Source organism: Botryllus schlosseri, chromosome 8 (genome assembly GCF_051294905.1).
Source record: "Botryllus schlosseri isolate E-star chromosome 8, Bs_hap1, whole genome shotgun sequence".
In the NCBI taxonomy this organism is placed as follows: Eukaryota; Metazoa; Chordata; class Ascidiacea; order Stolidobranchia; family Styelidae; genus Botryllus; species Botryllus schlosseri.
The window spans coordinates 4197664-4217525 of NC_137243.1; the positions used below are offsets into that span (position 1 = coordinate 4197664).

A 19862-nucleotide genomic window follows, 5' to 3' on the forward strand; every position below is an offset into this window, starting at 1 on the left:
GTCGATAACAATTAATTTATTTCTGTTTTTATTTTTTATGTTGTTATTTTAATAGAAAAATTCGTTTCTCATAACCGAAGCTGGTGTTTCTGAAAACGAGAGTTCAGCATTTTGGTACGAGACAGTACAGCGCGGTATTTCGTGTGACGAGGCAGTACAGTTCACATCTCCAGTTAGTTTTGAATCCAAACTAATTTCTGGTTTCATGAAAGTGCAAAACGAGCCAAGCTTCATGTACACACGTATATGGGTAGCTATAGGTGTAATTATGATAAAATACATGTACGCCGTTTAGATTGTATCTTGTGCCGTTTTGATTCGATAAAATTAATATTTATTATGAACTCCCAAAGTGCACAGATTGCTGTTACAACCAACATAGCCCCAATTTCACTGTGAATTGGGCAATTCTAGCTACATCTGAATAAGGACCCATGCATTTCTTGTTTCTCTCATTCAATGAACTCATTCAGTCACTTCTACAGAAATCACTACCCCATCGCCACACATAGCAGACATATCTTTACTTTCTCTTTTTTGGATTTATTTAAATACGCTGAACCAATAAATACGTAGAATAACCACAATGGCATTCAGTTGATTTCAGCAGTGCCTTTTGATATGTCCCATGATGCTGAATTTTCTCCATCAGCAATATTCACAGCTGGCAGTTATAGCATTCACATCAGCTCCATTGAAGTATGAAGATTTTGAATCCAGGATAGGTAATTCCGAGGCACGCTCCGATAATAACTTCAAGCTGACAATCGTAGATGCTTTTACTTCCTATAGATACATATATCTGAAAGATAACTGAACTGGCATTATACATCTTTTGACAGCTTGGTTATTTCTGTACACGTAAAATATGCTGGATACAACGAGTAAAGCAATCTACATCAGGAATATAACCACAAAAAAATACATACGATGACACATAGACAACCTTATTTTACCACGAACAGTCGAAACCACTTATATCTTCGACATGTCGAAATACACCGATAACACAGATATAAACACGAGATATTGGGCTGAAACAAATCCTGAATGTTACGATGATTATTCATTCAAAGCTCCATTCGTATAAAATACTACAAACCCAATACGAATCAAATATATTTTAGAACTGGACGTTTTTCCATAAGCTCCTGCACTAAATCGTCCAGCCTATCCCCCACAATGCAACTGTTTCTAGTGACAACGTAAATATCGCGAGTAGCGCACTCCAGTGTTTATATAGCTCAGTGGTCTGAACTCTTAATATGACTCCTGGCTAGTTTTCTATATATGGCTGAAGGCTGATTCATTGCGAGTGAATCAATAGTTATCACTGAGAAGGCATTTTCTGTCTGTCTGTCTGTCTGTCTGTCGATCTGAACGCTGATAATGCGGTTAGAGAGAGATATAGAGAAAGTTGTTTATTCAGTTCCACAAACAAATTACCGTACTTCAATGCAAAAGAGAGCAAGTGTTATGTTTTCTAATGCAGAACCAGGCTCGGGGGGTCGTCCAGCTATAGCTACTGCCTGAATGGAGTATTGATGCATCGCCGAAAGACAGCACATAAATTGACCTAACGTGAAAAATTGAGAAACTTCAACAAAATAACGTCAACGCCACTCGTCATGTCGTCTGACATTGCAACAAAACAAAGATGGAGGAACTAGGAATAGAGGAAGCCACAGTAACTGTAATTAATTTGTCAATAAGAACATGACGTACAGGTATACAGGCAAGAATCAACAAGGAAGTAGTAAGTTAAGTTTTGAGTGTGCATATATATCACTGCGCCACTACTGGAATCTCGGTACTTTTGCCTAATATAGCACGTGACTCACCGACGTGAGCAGCGATGATTTTCTAAGTTTGAGTAATTCAATAAAAAATAATAAAAAATAAAACATAGTGTGAGCACAGGACACTGATTCCATACAGGCACTGCGCAACATATATATAGCATTATAACAGCTACGGTACTTAAGAAAGCTAGCAAATGCTTGAACGATTTATAGGAACAGTATTAGTATTTATTATATTTTAGGGTTGCCATATTTTGGGAATCCGAAAAGAGGACACTTTTTCAAAATTATAAATGGTAAATTTCCCGACTTTGTAGTCAATTGACTAAAAAAACGGTGATCTTTTCATCTCAAATCCTGAATTGCCAGCTTTCGATGACATTTTTTGTTCTGGTTTACTAAAAATAAGGTATTTTTTTCTGGCTCAAGTCCCGAAAAACCCATCGGACCGTTACTTGGCCACTAATTTCCTATATTTCAGCCCAATTTCCATGTAGCCTACATTTTACCAAATCTCTCAAAAAAGAAGACAAATTCTCGAAAAGAGGACATTTAGGCGTCCTTCGAGGACACTTTCCAAAAAGTCAAAAAAGAGGACAAATCCTCTTGAAATACTAAAGAGGACGTATGGTAACCCTATTCTATTTAGGACACAACATTTTTGTATAAATAAATCAATGACATATATATCTGTTCTTTAATCAGGTCTAGTCTTTCGAAACAAAACTTCTAATTGGGTTTTGCCGTTTTTGTTTTTTGCCAGCTCTGAATGATCAGATGTGATTTGATGTAGGCCCACCTTGATGAAATTATTGGCGTTTTTTTCGCCATCAAGTTGCAGCAGAATACGTAAGTATGGTGCTGAAAGAGAGCATTGTATATTCATCACTAAGTATGAATACAGAATTTATACCTAAAGATTGACTGGATGCAGCAGGCCTAAACCAAATGCAGTTCATTAAAGTATTATGAAATAAAATAAATATTGATAGTGATATAATATGCTCTATTACTCTGATTGTGGGATAAAGCAGTGCACAGTAAAGTGATGAGTAGGCTAACTTGTTCTCTATTGTGTAGGCCTAAAATGAAGAGAGTCGATTATTGTATTATATAATTAATGCTAGTTCATAATTTTGGTAATGTATATACATTTCATCACCTCTTTCAAGATTGTTCTTAATATATGATCAAATTGATGTCTATGTCAGATGTCTTAGGATATTATAATGTATGAGATTGCTGATTTCATATCCACAAGATATCCACAATTTTCAAGATATCCAGACTACAATGTAGGGGGTTGAGACGATTGGCAAGGTGGAATAGCTTGATTTGATTACTCGTAGTACAATCCAAATACGTAGCTATTATGGAGTTTTTGGAGTGTTAATAGTTAATTTAATTGCTAAACATCCACTCCGAAATATTCTTCATAAATTTGATTTGCAAGGGTACTCCAAGTCAGTTATATTTTTTTGAGAGCGCGAGAGATGTACCTATCTACTTCAAATACTTGATAGTAAAGTCAGAGACATTATGTATCATTTATATATATATGAAAAACAGGGGCCCAGTACAGTTCGTTTAGCGCACAAATTTCAACTGTTGATTTCTCAAATGAAAATTCATGATTTTTGGTAAAGTACTGCCTATTACTCAAGTGACATTCCTTTAGTTTATATTTGTTACTCCTAAATCTATAGTTATTTCATCTGCCTAGAAGTATAGTCATATCGACACTGTGAAACGCATTTTGAAGACCTAAATCAGGGGTGTCAAACCGCCCAGTCATCGTATTATTGCCCTAATTCCATTGTTTGCGAATAACAGTGTAGCTAGAATAGAACCCCTATGATCCGGAATATAATGCGATATACTATTGTGTGTATAGGCTTGATAATGAAGTATTCCAATGAAAAACAAGGGCAGATTTTTGGGATAATATTTTGGAATCATTTGACTGGTGTGGCCCGCGAGCGATCTGAAGGTTTGAATCCGGCCCTTGACGCAAGTTGGGTTTGACACCCCTGATCTAAATAAATACAAATGGGAGTTAGTTTGTTTAATAAGCTCTGAAATATGTTATTGAAATTGACACTATCGATGGCAGCATGGTAACTTGTGTGTTTTTCTCTATACCCAATCTGTTTTGTAGATAATATAATGTAGCCTATGTTATAGTTTTCTGTGAAGTTGGTTAACCTATGGTCTATGGAGCATTATTTTTTTAAATTATTTTGGACATATATATATGTATACTAGTATACCGTATGTACAATTGTACACCTGCATTAAATTCTGCATTTCTTAGTTTTTCCTTTACATTTTTCCTGACCATTCACCATTGGTAGGCATTAGCAGCTGTGGTTAGGATTAGAGAGAACGGTAAAATTGTTGGGGTACAACCGAAAAGCGCTCTATTTTACTTTAAAATATCATTCAATGCCATTTCCTGGACAGAGTTAGGTCTTTACTTGACATCAATCCACATTGTACTGGTAAGTGGTAATGATTATTTATTTCTGATTTCTTGATAAAAAATATTGCGTCTCTTGTTAGCTAAAATTGACAACAGCCTAAGCTATATTTACAGCTCTACAGTAAGCAACGATGCTATTGAAAATTATAGTATTATATCGCACTGTGATTGATGTTTACACCTATTTCGTCACTGACCATGTCTGAATAATATCTGACGGAAAATAAGCTACATGAAGCTTGAATTTACTAATGTATAATATTCAGCGTGAAAAAAATTATTTCAAGTAATCAGCAGGCTCCATTAATCTGTCTGCTACAAGATTTTGCAACACTGTCAACACAGCATATTCTGTGTTAATTCTTACTGCCTGATCATGTTTACTTCAAAATATTTTTCTTGTATGCTTCAGATTCATTCGGATTTTTCAGATTTTGCATGCATCAGGCTGTTATGATGTTCGACATGATTTCTCACTAGGCAGCAATGCGGCTGTTTAGTTACTTCTTAAATATTGGGGCTCATTTTAATACCGTATGAAACTACTATACAATTGTATATTGAAGTTGTAACAGTCTGCTCAATTGACTGTGTTGTTTGGAATCTATGCCATGAATGTAGTCATGTTTTCATATATACTACTGATTTTATGTGACTGTTGCTATGAGTTCCAAATGAAACACTGTATTTGCACATGCCTGGAAAGCCCCTCAACAAATTGTTCATTGGGAAAATCATTTAGGATAGATAATTCCTTGTACCCGTAAAGCTCTGAATATATTATTCTATTGTATACTGAAGTTCTGTACCTCCAAGAAGCTCCTCAAATTATTTACTTTATATACGGTATTACAAATGAGGCTGTGGCCTTGAATTATAGTTGATGAGAAAATGTGCACTATTCAATTTTATGTGATAAACTGATAACGAAATAAACTTGATTGATTGATTGTGTTTTATCAAGTTTGCAAAGTCGTGTATGTCTCTTGCTGTTAAAAGCAATTCAGGAGGCCTTGGTCACAACCACCAGAATGTGAATACTTGTACTTCAGAACAGTTGAAGGGTTACTTCTTACTTGTATGGTGCTCTGAAGAAACTAGATATGTTGCTGCCTCCCGTTGTTTTTCAACATCTTGGATCCCGAGTGAGAAAGGGTATGTCATATTTCTTCATTTTAATGCTTCCATAGCATACTACGTTTTACTGTAACTGCAATAACCTTCACTTTCTATGCTGTATGGATGATGTAATACTCTATTATTACTACAGCATGCTAATAAAAAAGTTCTAAATCTACAAGGCAAATGGCGTAATCCTAAAGTCATAATCACATTATTTTAAAAGGTGCTATCTTATAAGGCTACCTACTACTACCTCTGCATTTACTCTGTATGTTTTCCTGAAGGGGGTTACGCCAGCATTTTATTGTATTGCTTTTGTTATGTATTCTTTTGTCTATGGTATCTATCGATCTTATTGAATGGGTGAGGGTTCCATTTGACTGGTTACGGACTTAAAGAAAGATATGTAATAGACTGTTCCACTTCTAAGATATATGTACATTAGATTTGGTTGCTCTTCAGATGAAGGTCCTAGATTTGAAATTCGTGCTTAGTTATAATTGTCTGTGTTGTGTGAAGTGATGTACCTAGGCATATGCAGTATCATGAGAGAAAAGTTGTCATGTGTGGTCTGTGATAATGATATCATCGTATTCGCCTATTTATGAGTATTGCCTCTTCCTGATTAGTCAGCATCTTCTGGGTTTGGTGAGTTTGGATGGTGATGACAGGTTTCACGTACGTCATTATTGGGTGATTTTCCGTGTTTTATGACACGAAACATTGATCATACATGTGAATTAGTTGTAGCCTATAGATCTGTGTGTATCCTACACAGAATGTTAACCCGAAAAAATCATATCTTAAATCATTTAAGTATTTAATTCCATTTGGGATTTTTAGCAACATCAACACTACTATTTTCATCTGAGTAAGCTAAGTTGTCTTACCTGGTTATCCTAATATACTACATTTTGGACACTTCACTCTGCTAGTTTGCTGTCGGCTCTCGCCATATTGATATTAACAGGGATAGACTACACTTGTCATTTTCATGCTCTACTTAGGGCTGGTATTCAATTTTGTGCGTTGTCAATACTCTCTTTATGAATTGAGCAGCAAAACCAATGAACTAGGCTCCGTCTCTATTGGCATTGATTTCAATACAACTTCAACTCAGGCATTTATTGATCTTGCTTCCAGTAAGGCAGTGGCATGTGTACAGATGTGTCGCTGAATTAAAGAGTGCAATATTATCATTGAAGCAATTGTCATTGAAATTCTTGATCACTCTCCCTTCAGGAACATTGAAATTGAAAGTAGGCTACCACATGATAAGACTTTGCGTTCTCATATTACCGTGATGGTAACTTTGTACTCAAAACAATAGATGTAAAAGTGAAACTTGATGTTTTCGTGGGGGACAAGTCCTATACGTTTACCGAATACTTCTTTAGTGCAGTTTTTGTGAGCTGCATGACGTGTGATTCCGCATGATTTTATTACTGTTGAAGGAAGGCCTATCTTAGAGTAATATTTGTAATTACTAGGTATCATTCTTTGAGACGGGTAGTGTTTGCACAAGGTGTGTACAATACCAATATAGTACGTCTTCGCTTCTCTCTTCGTTCAAGTGATCTTCTGTTAATATTTAAGTTTGTGGTACCTTCCGATTCCATTATAGCATCAGTGGATAGGGTCTGTGTAGCACTGACTCTAATGAGGTCTGCGCTCTCAGCGCTATAGAACTATAGAAAGGTTAATGACTATGTAATTCTGTTAGTTTAGAAAGTAATGCGATGATCCTTGGTTATTAAAGCATTAAAATCAGTCCTTATTGTATGTGTGTTTGCTTCCTAGATGGTATGTGGTGTGATTTTGTGTGTCTAGTGAATGAGAACTGATATTGAATATGACTGAAGCGTTTTTGAGAAGTACATATTTGGTCTTGCAGACATTTCGTTTAAAACCATAATTTCCTAGACTTGCGCATGAAAACTCTTGAGTTATAGGCTTACTACTGTTCAGATAAAAGAGCCTGATTGCATAATGTAGTGAAAAATAAAACTTGTCATACTCCAAAGGCTGTATTTGTGAGGGTTGGGATTCAATATTTTGCTTCAATTGGTCGTTAAATACAATTTTCCTATCGAGATTTACCGGTATTGTAGCGTATTAAGCAGGTAGCCTATATTTAGTAAGTCATGTTGAAACTTGATTTGCCTTAGCCATCAAAAATGTTACCGGTACCCTGTCATCTAATGTTGATATATCATATTCAGGACATCATGTCTACCATCTAGTACTTTTTGAAACAAATCTATTGAAAAGCAATCATGGGCGACGCAGGGAACGCCGGAATGCAAGCCCTCATTCCGTTGGTGAATAAACTCCAAGATGCATTTGCGCACACGGGCGCAAGCCTCAACATTGATCTACCGCAAATTGCGGTTGTCGGCAGTCAAAGTGCCGGGAAGAGCAGCGTGCTGGAAAATTTTGTGGGAAAAGACTTCTTGCCGAGGGGATCAGGCATCGTTACTAGACGGCCTCTAATTCTGCAGCTTGTAACGTGTAGAAATGGCGAATGGGGTGAATTTCTGCATTGTAAAGGACGTAAATTCACGGACTTTAATGCTATTAGGAAAGAAATCGAGGATGAAACCGACCGTATGACCGGGAGGAATAAAGGCATCAGTTCGGTCCCAATTAATTTAAGGGTGTACTCCCCAAGGGTCTTGAATCTGACGCTGGTGGACTTACCTGGCATCACGAAAATACCGGTCGGTGACCAGCCTGTCGATATCGAAAACCAAATTAAAGACATGGTCACTGAGTTTGTCAGTCGTGAAAACTGCCTCATTCTGGCCGTGTCCCCGGCGAACGTTGATCTCGCGAATTCAGACGCATTAAAAGTCGCAAAGGAATTTGACCCGTCCGGCGTCAGAACCATCGGTGTCATCACTAAGTTGGATTTATTGGAGGATGGGTCGGACGCGAGACAGATATTGGAAAATAAACTGCTACCGTTAAGAAGAGGTTACGTCGGTGTCGTAAATAGAAGTCAGAAAGATATCAATGGGAATAAAGACATCAGAGCGGCCTTGGCCGCAGAAAAAAGATTCTTTCTCGGGCACCCGGCTTATCGACATATGGCCGATAAAATGGGAACGCCTTACTTGCAAAAAGTGTTGAACCAACAGCTCACGAATCATATCAAAAATTCGTTGCCCGAACTGCGTAGCAAGTTACAAAAGCAAATGCTAGACTTGGAGAAGGACGTTGAAGAGTATAAGAATTTCAAACCGGATGATCCTTCTAGAAAAGCCAAGGCGATGCTGCAAATGGTGCAGGAATTTGGCACTCAATTTGAATGGGCTATAGAAGGAGGCGGTGTGTCTGTTAACACCAGTGAACTGTCTGGTGGTGCTAAAATCAAAAGGATCTTCCACGAAAGGTTTCCGTATGAATTAGTGAAATTGGAATTGGACGAAATGACGTTACGGCAAGAGATCGCGCACGCAATTCAAAACTTCCATGGTATCAGGACCGGACTGTTTACCCCTGACATGGCTTTTGAAGAAATTGTCAAACGCCAGATAGATAAATTGAAGGTGCCATCTCTGAAATGTGTCGATCTGGTTACAAACGAACTAATTAACGTAGTCCGACAATGCAGCGATAAAATGTCTCGTTATCCTAACCTGCGCGACGAAATGGATAGGATCGTGAGCACTCAAATACGAGAGAAGGAAGCTTTATCGAAAGAACGAGTGACTGCGTTGATAGAATACGAGTTAGCGTACATCAACACCAACCACGACGACTTCAACGTACACGCTACCGCATCCAAACAAGGCACAGATGACAAGGCGAAAAAAGCACAGCAGTCGATCGGCAATCAGTTGATCCGCAAAGGCTGGCTCAATTTTCACAATTACGGATTCATAAAAGGCGGCTCGAAAGACTTGTGGTTCGTGCTCACCACCGAGGGAGTGTCGTGGTATAAAAACGAGGAGGAGAAGGACAAGAGATTCTTGCTGCCGCTTGACAACTTGAAGCTGCGCGATATGGAGAGAGGCTTCATGTCGAAGTCTAGTAAATACGGTTTCGTGCTTTACAATACCGAATCCAGAAATGTGTACAAGGATTACAAGTGTCTTGAGTTGTCTTGCGAAAATCAGGAAGAATTAGATAGTTGGAAAGCTTCTTTCTTACGGGCGGGTGTGTATCCTGAACGCAGCAATGAGAAGGAAAACCAGGAAAACGAGGAGATCAAGGCTTCAAAGTTCTCCGCAAAACAGGATCCGCAGTTGGAAAGACAGGTTGAGACCATCCGAAACCTAGTCGACAGCTACATGGCGATTGTGCGTAAAACCACACGCGATTTGGTGCCGAAAATCATAATGGCGACGATGATAAAGGAGTCTAAAACGTTTATAAAGTCAGAGGTTCTGTCGAGCCTTTACGGCAGCGCGAATCACTCTCATATGATGGAGGAATCTGCGGAAGAAGCGGAAAGACGAGATACCTTACTACGCATGTACCATAGTCTGAAGGAAGCTCTCAATATTATGGGAGATATCAATGTGAGGACGGACACGACATCCTTACCTCCACCTGTAGATAATTCGTGGATTGAGGAGGACGGTATTAGCAATGGTTCATCGTCTCAATATTCACCGCATCTTGGTTATGGTCATAACGCGCCAAAATCTAGACCACCCCCTCCGCCGAGACCTGCTCACGGAAGGCAGTCTCCAATGCCTGGCCGTAGACCGTCTGCCGGTCCGCCTGTCTATGCATCTGTTTCTAAAGGACCTCCAATACCAAACAGGCCAGGTAACTCAAACTGGCCACCCGTCGGTGGGTCTAACCCACAGTTTCCTCCTAACAGAAAACCGCCAATCCCTGCAAGGCCAGGTTATCGTTAAAAAATCTATTGGTCGGAAGAGAATCTTTGAATTGCCAATTTCAATCTCTGCCCTGGTTTCACGAGATCATATATGCTGTCGGGATTGACAGTTGCTCAACTTCAATGTAGGCCTATGCTTCTGCTAATGACAGGATGAAATATTCATAATGCACTACTCGTTGTGAACTAGATTGCTTTTTATAGATCGCTATCGCAGTTGTAACAGATTTCTCAATTGACTGTGTTGCTTGGACTTTGTGCTATGGATGTCGGCATGTTTTCATATATATATTACTGATTTTATGTGACTGTTGCTATGAGTTCCAAATGAAACACTGTATTTGCACATGCTCTGAAAGCCCTTAACAGATTGTTCATCGGGAAAATCATTTAAGAGAAACAATTCCTTGTACCTGTGTAAAGCTCTGATGCTGAAAATATTTGGGTTTATTTTGATATGAATATATTATTCAATTGTATATTCCAGTTATGTGCCTCCAACAAGCTCTTCAAATAGTAGCTATGATTTCCGAATTAAACACTGTATTTGCACACGCTCTTGAATTGGAATGTCCCTCAACAAATCATAGATATTGGGCAAATCATTTAAGGATGGATAATTTTCTTGTACCTGTAAAGCACTGATTTTTTGTTTGCTGGCATTTCTTTGTTTCGTGTTGGGAATAATATATATATATATATTTCAACATGTAGTCTCGGTCTTTTAATGTTCATTATCACCAGATTGCGATCACCCGTTAAATTTCAGATTGAACGGTACTGGTACAATTTTTATTCCTATTACGAATATGATCAGCAGATTGCCTTTAATATTTAAAAAAAGCACAAATTTCGGCGTTAATGCTTTATTTTGATACACAAATGACTGCAAACTATTTGCATAAGCAAACTCTTTGAGTTAGATACTGTTGAAATATCGAATTCATATTGTCCAATGTCCATTTTGTGTGTTAAATAGACATTTTCCTATCGAATATCTCCTATTTGCTCATCGCAGATTATTCCTACTCAGTATGTGTTAGCTTCAATGCTTTAAATCTCAACAAATCTCTGGGAGTTTCAATTGTGATTACAATCCAAGTAAATAATATTTATATAAATATACAGAACAATTGTCAGATGACTCGTTGGTAAGCAGTGAGCGATGGACAATGTAGGGTGATATCTTGCTCAGCTTGACACAGGAACTGCAGAGACCTCGAATGAATTTCTAACTTGAAGGATTCTCTGTCTCATCGATGGTAGCTAATTGAGGGAATAGACCAATACTTTTCTACCTGGAGTTCACTATCACAAACAAGGTCTCTTTAGGTTTTGCAGTTGTTTGAAAGGCCTGAATTCACAAAAATTCGTGAACTTCCATTGACAGTGAAATTATCAAAAGGTATTGGATAGGCGTACCTATTGCTGCTAGATAATGAAATCTTTGATTTGACTGTTGTTGCAAGTAGCATGTACAATTTGTACATTGATTTTATATATATTCTGCAATGGAAATGTAGAGTGGGCTACACATGATGACGGATATTTGATGTCCCGCTCTCCTCGCATTGTCAGTTGGGCTAGGCAAAATGATTCTAGTCGAGTAGTGAGAGATCTATTGAGCACCAAAATATCGCCACTTCCCAGAATTCCCGAGAATTATAGTTTCGACACTTTCTTCTTTCAGTGGAAGCCTTGAAACCATTCCAGCAGCCAATACATGCAGAATAAAGCGCGCGTTGGCACAAGCAGAGTTTCTGAAATAATGTCATAAAAGAGAAATGAAGTAGCCTAGATATGGTCGACAAATACCATATCTTCAATGTAATGTAACTGGCATTCTTTCAGCTGTGGTCCAGTAAAAGTTTTATATTCGAACATTCGTAGCCGTCCATACTGTTATGATGCCATAATGACTCAATACTCGATCCGGAATCCAATCACAATCAATCAGTTACTCAATTTTGCACAGTCCTAATTGACAGCGACAACTTGGAGAATTTCACAGTTAGTCATTCAGCTCCAAGTCATCACATGATTGCAGGCAAATTATAGGTCAAATCCATTCTGATTGAGTAGAAAAAATAGTAGCTTTGGGTATGGTGGTTACAAGATTTTACAAAATCTTTATCTAGCATGGGTGTGAACTACTACAGAGGACAATCATGCAGATCTTGTATGAAGTGGTGATATTTTTAACCCTACTCGTGAAATAGCCCACCTGTGCAACCGATCTGAGTTCTGGCCAAATTAATATGACATTCATGGATTGTTGTTACAAAGCACTACATCACATATATTTTATAATGCATAGGTTTTGTGACTTCAAATGGGTCATCCTATATGTCTATTAATGATTAACCACTAAAAGGCAAAGGATTTAGCTTAGAAACTATATATTATTGTGTTACTGGATGTGGGTTAGGTCTTCCTCAGCTTGTGTTATTCTTACATAAATTAATTACTTCTTGAAATTATATTGTGTGGGCCTCTAGGTCCAATTTATATATCGTAAGCTTGAAATTTTGTATTGTAGGCTACACAATTGTAATCTCCTAAATCTAATTGCAGCATCTGAGATTAATGATCAACCATATACAATGTACTCTGCGGGTAAACATCCTCGTTCTGCGATGACTGATGATGTTTATAAACATAGTAATGACTGGACAATTAATCATAGCCGATATATCTGTCATCATCTTCATTTATAATATAATTTCTTTCAAGTCAAGGTAAGGTCTCAAACTACCACCTTGACCTACAAATATAGCAAAAATTTTCAGGACATGGTGTAAGCAGGCATGCACACTCGATGAGAAATAACCTACAGAATTATCAAATGATGGCCTGGTAATGAAGAGGCATGTTACATTGTTATAGCCAGTGTTGCCACTCTAGGTTCCCGAAAAACACAAGATTATGTCGTGAAAAAACACTAGATTGGCGAAAAAAACACTAGATTAGTAAATTGCAGGAATAATTTGCCCTTGCCAAGTAATCATGATGACCAAGGTACAAATCTACAGATAAGAAGTGTTCCACACATGAATTCGATACATATGAATGATATACTGCATGATTATTCAACGGAAATTAATGAAACGAATTCAACAGCGCAAAAAAAATCAAATTTGTCGCTTTCCAATTGTGCGGCATCATAAAAATTATCTTTCGATTGTACACCATCTATCAAACATAAGTATCTTTTGTGGGGCATCTTGCTCACTACCGCACACCTTCAACCAAACAATGGGGAGGTTTCCATATGCAGCATACTTCAATTCCACGAATGCAGTGGAATGTGGCAATGCCAAGAGATTAGTCATGAACTTCCCCAGTAAATGGAATTTTGATTCACCGAATCCATTGTACACAGATTTCAATTTTTGCAAAAATTCTGTTGGAGGGCATTGACTGATAAACTGCAGCTAATTTTGCGATCTTGCCCAAGTTCAAGTTCATCATATAATAGACTATCACAGAGGGAAATTGCGCAGCTAGAGGAATGATTGATTTTACTATTCTTCTTCTTATTATTCTTCGGCCTGCTTACATTTTTCAATATTTATTGATGACGCGAGACTCGAATTGAACAATGCTTAATTAGCACTCCATCAATGCAGCTAGCGGGATGATCCACGGGAATCCCGAAGGATCGTTTTGCTGCAGCATGAATTATATTTTTACTGCAATTTTGTTCAATAAAACTGTCTGTCCGCCTCGGCAAATGTAAATCTTGCCCGAATCTGCAGACTGAGTTCAACAAGAAACGACAGAGCACCAGAGCGAAATCGCTCTACATATTTTCAGAGACTTTCGCTCATAAGTACGGATTCACAGTGCACCCTGTTACGTAATAATTGCTTGTTACTGCACCACAACATAGAATTGTGGAAAACAAACACAGCCAGAGGGACCAAATTGCCTCATTAGCGATAAATTTAGCGTATAATTAAGTCGTCTAACGTTAGAATATTCATCATTCGCATAATTGCAGAAAAACACTAGATTAGCAAAAGTTGGCGAAAAAAAACACTAGAACACTAGGACGACCGAAAAAACACTAGATCTAGTGTTAAAACACTAGGAGTGGCACCACTGGTTATAGCACATGGTACAGTCAATGTGTAAAATCAAATCTAACAATACCTATATGCACGCAGCACGCTAGTATTTAGTAGTGGGTGTTAAATTTCATACTCGAGGACAACGAGAACACACCTATATGGTACTTATTCCAACGTGAAGAGATTGTCACATCCAGCAGGACATGCACTGCAATTGAACTGATACATAAGCTTTGCAATTGCTAGCTTCCTCCTGTAAATATCAGTCGTTGCTAATAGGAACGTAATGGTGTTTTTGTAGCTTCGTATATCTATTTTTTGCAAACCATTTTACCATCATTTCGATTGGTGATGACCAATTTACTACTAGGCCTACATGTAGTAAGCGTGCAAGCTTGCTCTTGATCATCTGAATTTGAAGTATTAATAAGCTTTAGAATGCTCTGAATGCATTATCATTATCATATTATCAGCTATATTTTGTGCAAAACTTTTTTTCAAGGAATTTTCATGGAACTCAACTGTAGCATCATATTGCCCATGCAACACAGATGTAGTGTATTTTTATTAAGGAAACAATGAAACATAGGAAAGCATACAGTGAATCGTGAATAAATTGCTACTCGATAGTCTCTTGAATAGAACTGGGCCAGGTGCTCACAACATTTCTGTTCAAATATGATGCGATTGTTATAGCCAGTATGAAAGAACTCATGAAAATAATGGGCGTCAGGTGACGTTTGAGAATCGGCGAGATTGTTACGGCATTCATGTGTCTACATAACTCGTTCCGTGCATGTATTGAGGAACTCTGTGATGCTATAACAGGTTACGTAACTGTGCAAACAAGTAATTGTGTAATCGAGGCAGTGAAGCAACGTCCTGTTCATTTCCTTCTGCAATCTCATTTGAAACATAATGATAGTGTTTCAGCATTGATTTTACGTATCATTGCAATTGCTCTCTGGATGTAGTCATTACGCTGGCTTGAATGTACAATTGCATAGCATATTCATATTGATATATACCCGAACATTTTCGGCTGACACTGGTCAGCAATTATTAGAGAATTGAAAAGAACATTGCATATCAACAATTTGATTGAATGGCATTTGTGATCCTTATGCTCAGAGGATCTGAATAGCACTTTCAAATGAGTCACACTCCAGGTGCAGTAGACTGGCTTAATACCAGTAGGCCTACTTGTGTTTTATTTTCAATTGGATCCATTTTAATAACATAACCTATCTTCCTTCATCAATATTGCATGATTGCTTGGTGCATTACCGGGTGCCTTTCGCTAATTATATTTTATATTACAGACGTTAGGCTATCGTAGCACACTACTACTGTAAATTTTGCCGGATCCAAAAGCCAATATGGGTGATCCAGGTAATTCTGGAATGTCCGCACTCATTCCGCTGGTGAACAAGTTGCACGACGCGTTCGCCCACACCGGCGCCAGTCTGAACATTGACTTGCCCCAAATCGCCGTAGTAGGCGGTCAGAGTGCGGGGAAAAGTAGCGTGCTGGAAAATTTCGTCGGGAAAGATTTCTTACCGCGTGGCTCAGGCATCGTCACTAGAAGACCGTTAGTTTTGCAGCTGATCAACACGAAAAACGGAGAATGGGGTGAATTCCTGCACTGTAAGGGGCGGAAATTCACTGATTTCAACTCTATTCGGAAGGAAATCGAAGAGGAAACCGACCGTATGACTGGTAAAAACAAAGGCATCAGCCCGATCCCAATTAATCTACGAGTGCACTCGCCGAAGGTTTTAAATCTGACTTTAGTGGATTTACCCGGCATGACTAAAGTCCCGGTCGGCGATCAGCCCGTTGACATCGAGGCGCAAATCAGAGACATGATCACGCAGTTTGTAAGCCGCGAAAACTGCCTCATTCTTGCCGTGTCTCCCGCAAATGCCGATCTCGCCAACTCAGACGCGCTGAAAATTGCAAAAGAATTTGACCCGGCTGGCACTAGAACTATCGGAGTTATCACTAAGTTGGATTTAATGGACGATGGCACTGATGCGAAAGATATTCTGGAGAACAGGCTGCTCCCACTACGTCGTGGATACGTCGGTGTTGTAAACAGAAGTCAGAAAGATATCGATGGCAACAAGGATATCAAAGCGGCACTCGCGGCTGAACGTAGATTTTTCCTAAGCCATCCGTCCTACAGGCATATGGCAGACAGAATGGGCACGCCATACTTACAGAAAGTACTCAACCAGCAGCTGACTAATCATATCAAGAACACCTTGCCCGAGCTGCGCAGCAAGCTTCAAAAACAAATGTTAGACTTGGAGAAGGATGTCGAAGAGTATAAGAATTTTAAGCCGGATGATCCTTCCCGCAAAACCAAAGCGATGTTGCAAATGGTGCAGCAGTTCAGCACTCAGTTTGAGAAATTGATTGAAGGCAGTGGAAATACGATCGATATTAAAGAGTTATCCGGTGGCGCTAAGATTAATCGTATCTTCCACGAGAGGTTTCCGTATGAGTTAGTGAAGATGGAATTTGATGAAAACACTCTCCGCAAAGAAATCGCGTACGCAATCCGTAACATCCACGGTATCAGAACTGGATTGTTCACACCCGATATGGCTTTTGAAGCTATCGTAAAGCGTCAGATCGAGAAATTGAAAGCGCCAGCGTTGAAATGCGTCGACATGGTCACAAACGAACTGATCAATGTCGTACGCCAATGCAGTGAGAGAATGCAGCGCTACCCGATTTTACGTGAAGAAACGGACCGTATCGTAAGCGGCCATGTTAGAGAACGTGAGGCTAGATCCAAAGACCAAGTCTCTCTCTTGATAGACTTTGAGTTAGCGTACATCAACACAAACCATGATGATTTCATAGGGTTTGCAAACGCGCAACAACAAGGCGTCGATCGTGGCACGAAAAAAGCAACCAAATCTGTAGGAAATCAAGTGATCCGAAAGGGCTGGCTTAACTTGCATAACGTCAGCTTCATGAGAGGCGGATCTAAAGATTTCTGGTTCGTGCTGACCGCGGAAAGCGTGTCTTGGTTTAAAGATGATGAAGAGAAAGACAAAAAATACATGCTGCCGTTGGATAACTTGAAACTGCGCGATGTGGAGAAAGGCTTCATGTCGACAAAATGCGGGTTTGCTCTGTTCAATACTGAATCTCGGAATGTGTATAAAGACTACAAGATGCTGGAATTGTCGGCCGAAAACCAGGAAGAAGTAGACAGTTGGAAAGCTTCTTTCTTGCGTGCTGGTGTCTATCCTGAACGGGCCACTGAAAAAGAAGGTGGACATGGTAGTGGTGTGGATGATGGTTCCTCCGACTCTAATGCGTCGATGGATCCACAGTTAGAGAGACAGGTAGAGACAATCCGCAATCTGGTCGATAGTTACATGGCGATTGTCAGCAAGACTATCCGTGACTTGGTGCCGAAAATCATCATGTTCATGATGATCAATCAGACCAAAGAGTTTATCACGGCTGAGGTTTTGGCGCATTTGTACCAGAGCGAGAATCAGTCTACTATGATGGAGGAATCTGCGGAAGAAGCGGAAAGAAGAGATACAATTCTCAGGATGTACCATAGTTTGAAAGAGGCTGTCGCTATCATGGGAGATATTAATATGCAGACTGCGTCTACATCATTGCCTCCGCCAGTGGATAACTCATGGATTCAAGAAGATGGAGGTTATGGAGGGCCTGGGTCAGGGCCGGCTATGAAACCAGCGCGTGGTCCAAGTCCACAGATGGGCAGGCGTCCTCCGCCTCAGAGACCATCAGTTAGGTCGGCTCCCGCCCCGGGGTCTAGACCGGCTCCTGGGCCGCCGTCCGCCGCTCATAATCCGACGTTTAATGCCCCGCCGATACCGTCGCGACCCGGCAGTGCAAACAGGCCACCGCCTTCTGTGCCGCGGCGTCCGCCGCCCGGCATGAAGCCGCCTGTGCTGCCGGCGCGTCCTGGAAATTATTAGGTTACTGCGAGAAATCTGACGGTAGGGCCGGGCTGGCTCGAGTATTTGAAAATCTGAATAGAGTGAATTTTGATGATTCGAGTTGAGTAGTGAAAGGTATTTTTTTCGAGTACTGAAATTAAACACCCCGTTATACTAAAACAGTTATACTACAGGTTTTCGATGCTTTTTTGACAACACGTAAGCCTTGAAACCTCGATTTATAGCGTCACGCTGTAGATATCTACCACGGCCCGTTGACATATGAGCAATGAGCATGCGACACTTCTGCAGGCGACAATCGGGCATGTGACGCATGCGGGTTAAATTACGGGTTAGGGTTGGATTTATTGTTGGGTTAGGGTTAGGCTTGGAGTTAATTTCAGGGCTATGTTTCGGGTTAGGGCAAGTTTTTGGGTTATAAAGTCACATGCTGAAGTGACGCATGCTTAAGTGTCCCATGCTGAACTGTCGTTTTCCGTTGTGTCGCATGCTCATATGTCGGGCAACCATCTACCACGACTGGGCAACCACAGAGAGTGCTAGCATTTTCAGGTAGCTTCGTAAAGAAGTATGGCAATCTTACAGTTTACGAATCAACGCAATATAAATATACATGTAAGTTCCAACGAACAACACAATCATATTCGCAATGTATTCACTCTAAGCTTTTCAACTGATACGGTAGGCCTATATATACTCTGGTCATGGCACTGCGACAACCCCACAATTGGCCTTAAAAGTCAAAAATCGTCATTGGTCCGTATAATCGGAACAATGACGTATTGTGGCGCTCCAATTGTTAGCAACAATGCCAATTTATAGCTGTATCCGGCTTCCCAGCCGTGCAATGACGAGTTGCGCATACTGTCATCGGTCCGTAGGTTAGTTAAATATATTAATAATATCACCATCCGAAACATGTAGTGCAAAGTGCGACGAAACACGTACGCGTTAAGAAAAACAGATTATCTTTGTGTGGTGTAGAACTGGCGTCATATTTGCGTGGTCGCGTTAATGATACATGTTTGAACTTTACACGGCATCCATACTTTTATGATTTAATGGTAGTGACACTCGAATCGCTCAGGTACGCCGATTTTGCCCGGCCCTTATCAAGAGTCGTTTGATTGAATTTTTTGTCCGGGCTGTGTCTACAGTCGATAGTACAGCTTGATGGCATTGCTCTGATTATACTATTCCGATCGAGAACTTGTGAAGGCGTACGCAGCGTCGTGTAATTGGTATTTCGAACACAGCCGATGTATGCTGCCGTGTAAAATGAAATCATCTTTATAGCTGCTACTTGTGTGATTCAACGGACCAATAAGCGGGAAAACCGAACTGTGTACTCTTCTGTATTTTGCTTCACATCTTAGCCAGTTCTCTCTCTCTCTCTCCACTCGGCCTGGTTCAATCATCGAATACGCTTTTCCTATTACAATATCAAGTGTGTGCTAATATATCGTTTGTTGTCTCGTGGGATGTTCATTCATAATCGAATTCTATTGTGTAGAGTTGTAATGGCCGCATCTTCACAGCTACAATCACCGCAATAAATCAACTTAGTCAGAA

At 39.7% G+C, this 19862-nt stretch overlaps 1 protein-coding gene and 1 pseudogene across 1 annotated transcript; both read left to right on the plus strand.

The window, feature by feature from the left end:
* Nucleotides 1-1277: 1277 nt before the first annotated feature.
* LOC145445556 (dynamin-1 pseudogene) lies at nucleotides 1278-11369 on the plus strand (annotated as a pseudogene).
* Nucleotides 11370-14459: 3090 nt separating this feature from the next.
* On the plus strand, nucleotides 14460-19862 carry LOC145445555 (dynamin-1-like). Its single transcript, XM_080323745.1, has one exon. It carries the CDS (start codon nucleotides 15711-15713, stop codon nucleotides 18306-18308), a length of 2598 nt encoding a protein of 865 aa, XP_080179871.1. The 5' UTR covers nucleotides 14460-15710; the 3' UTR covers nucleotides 18309-19862.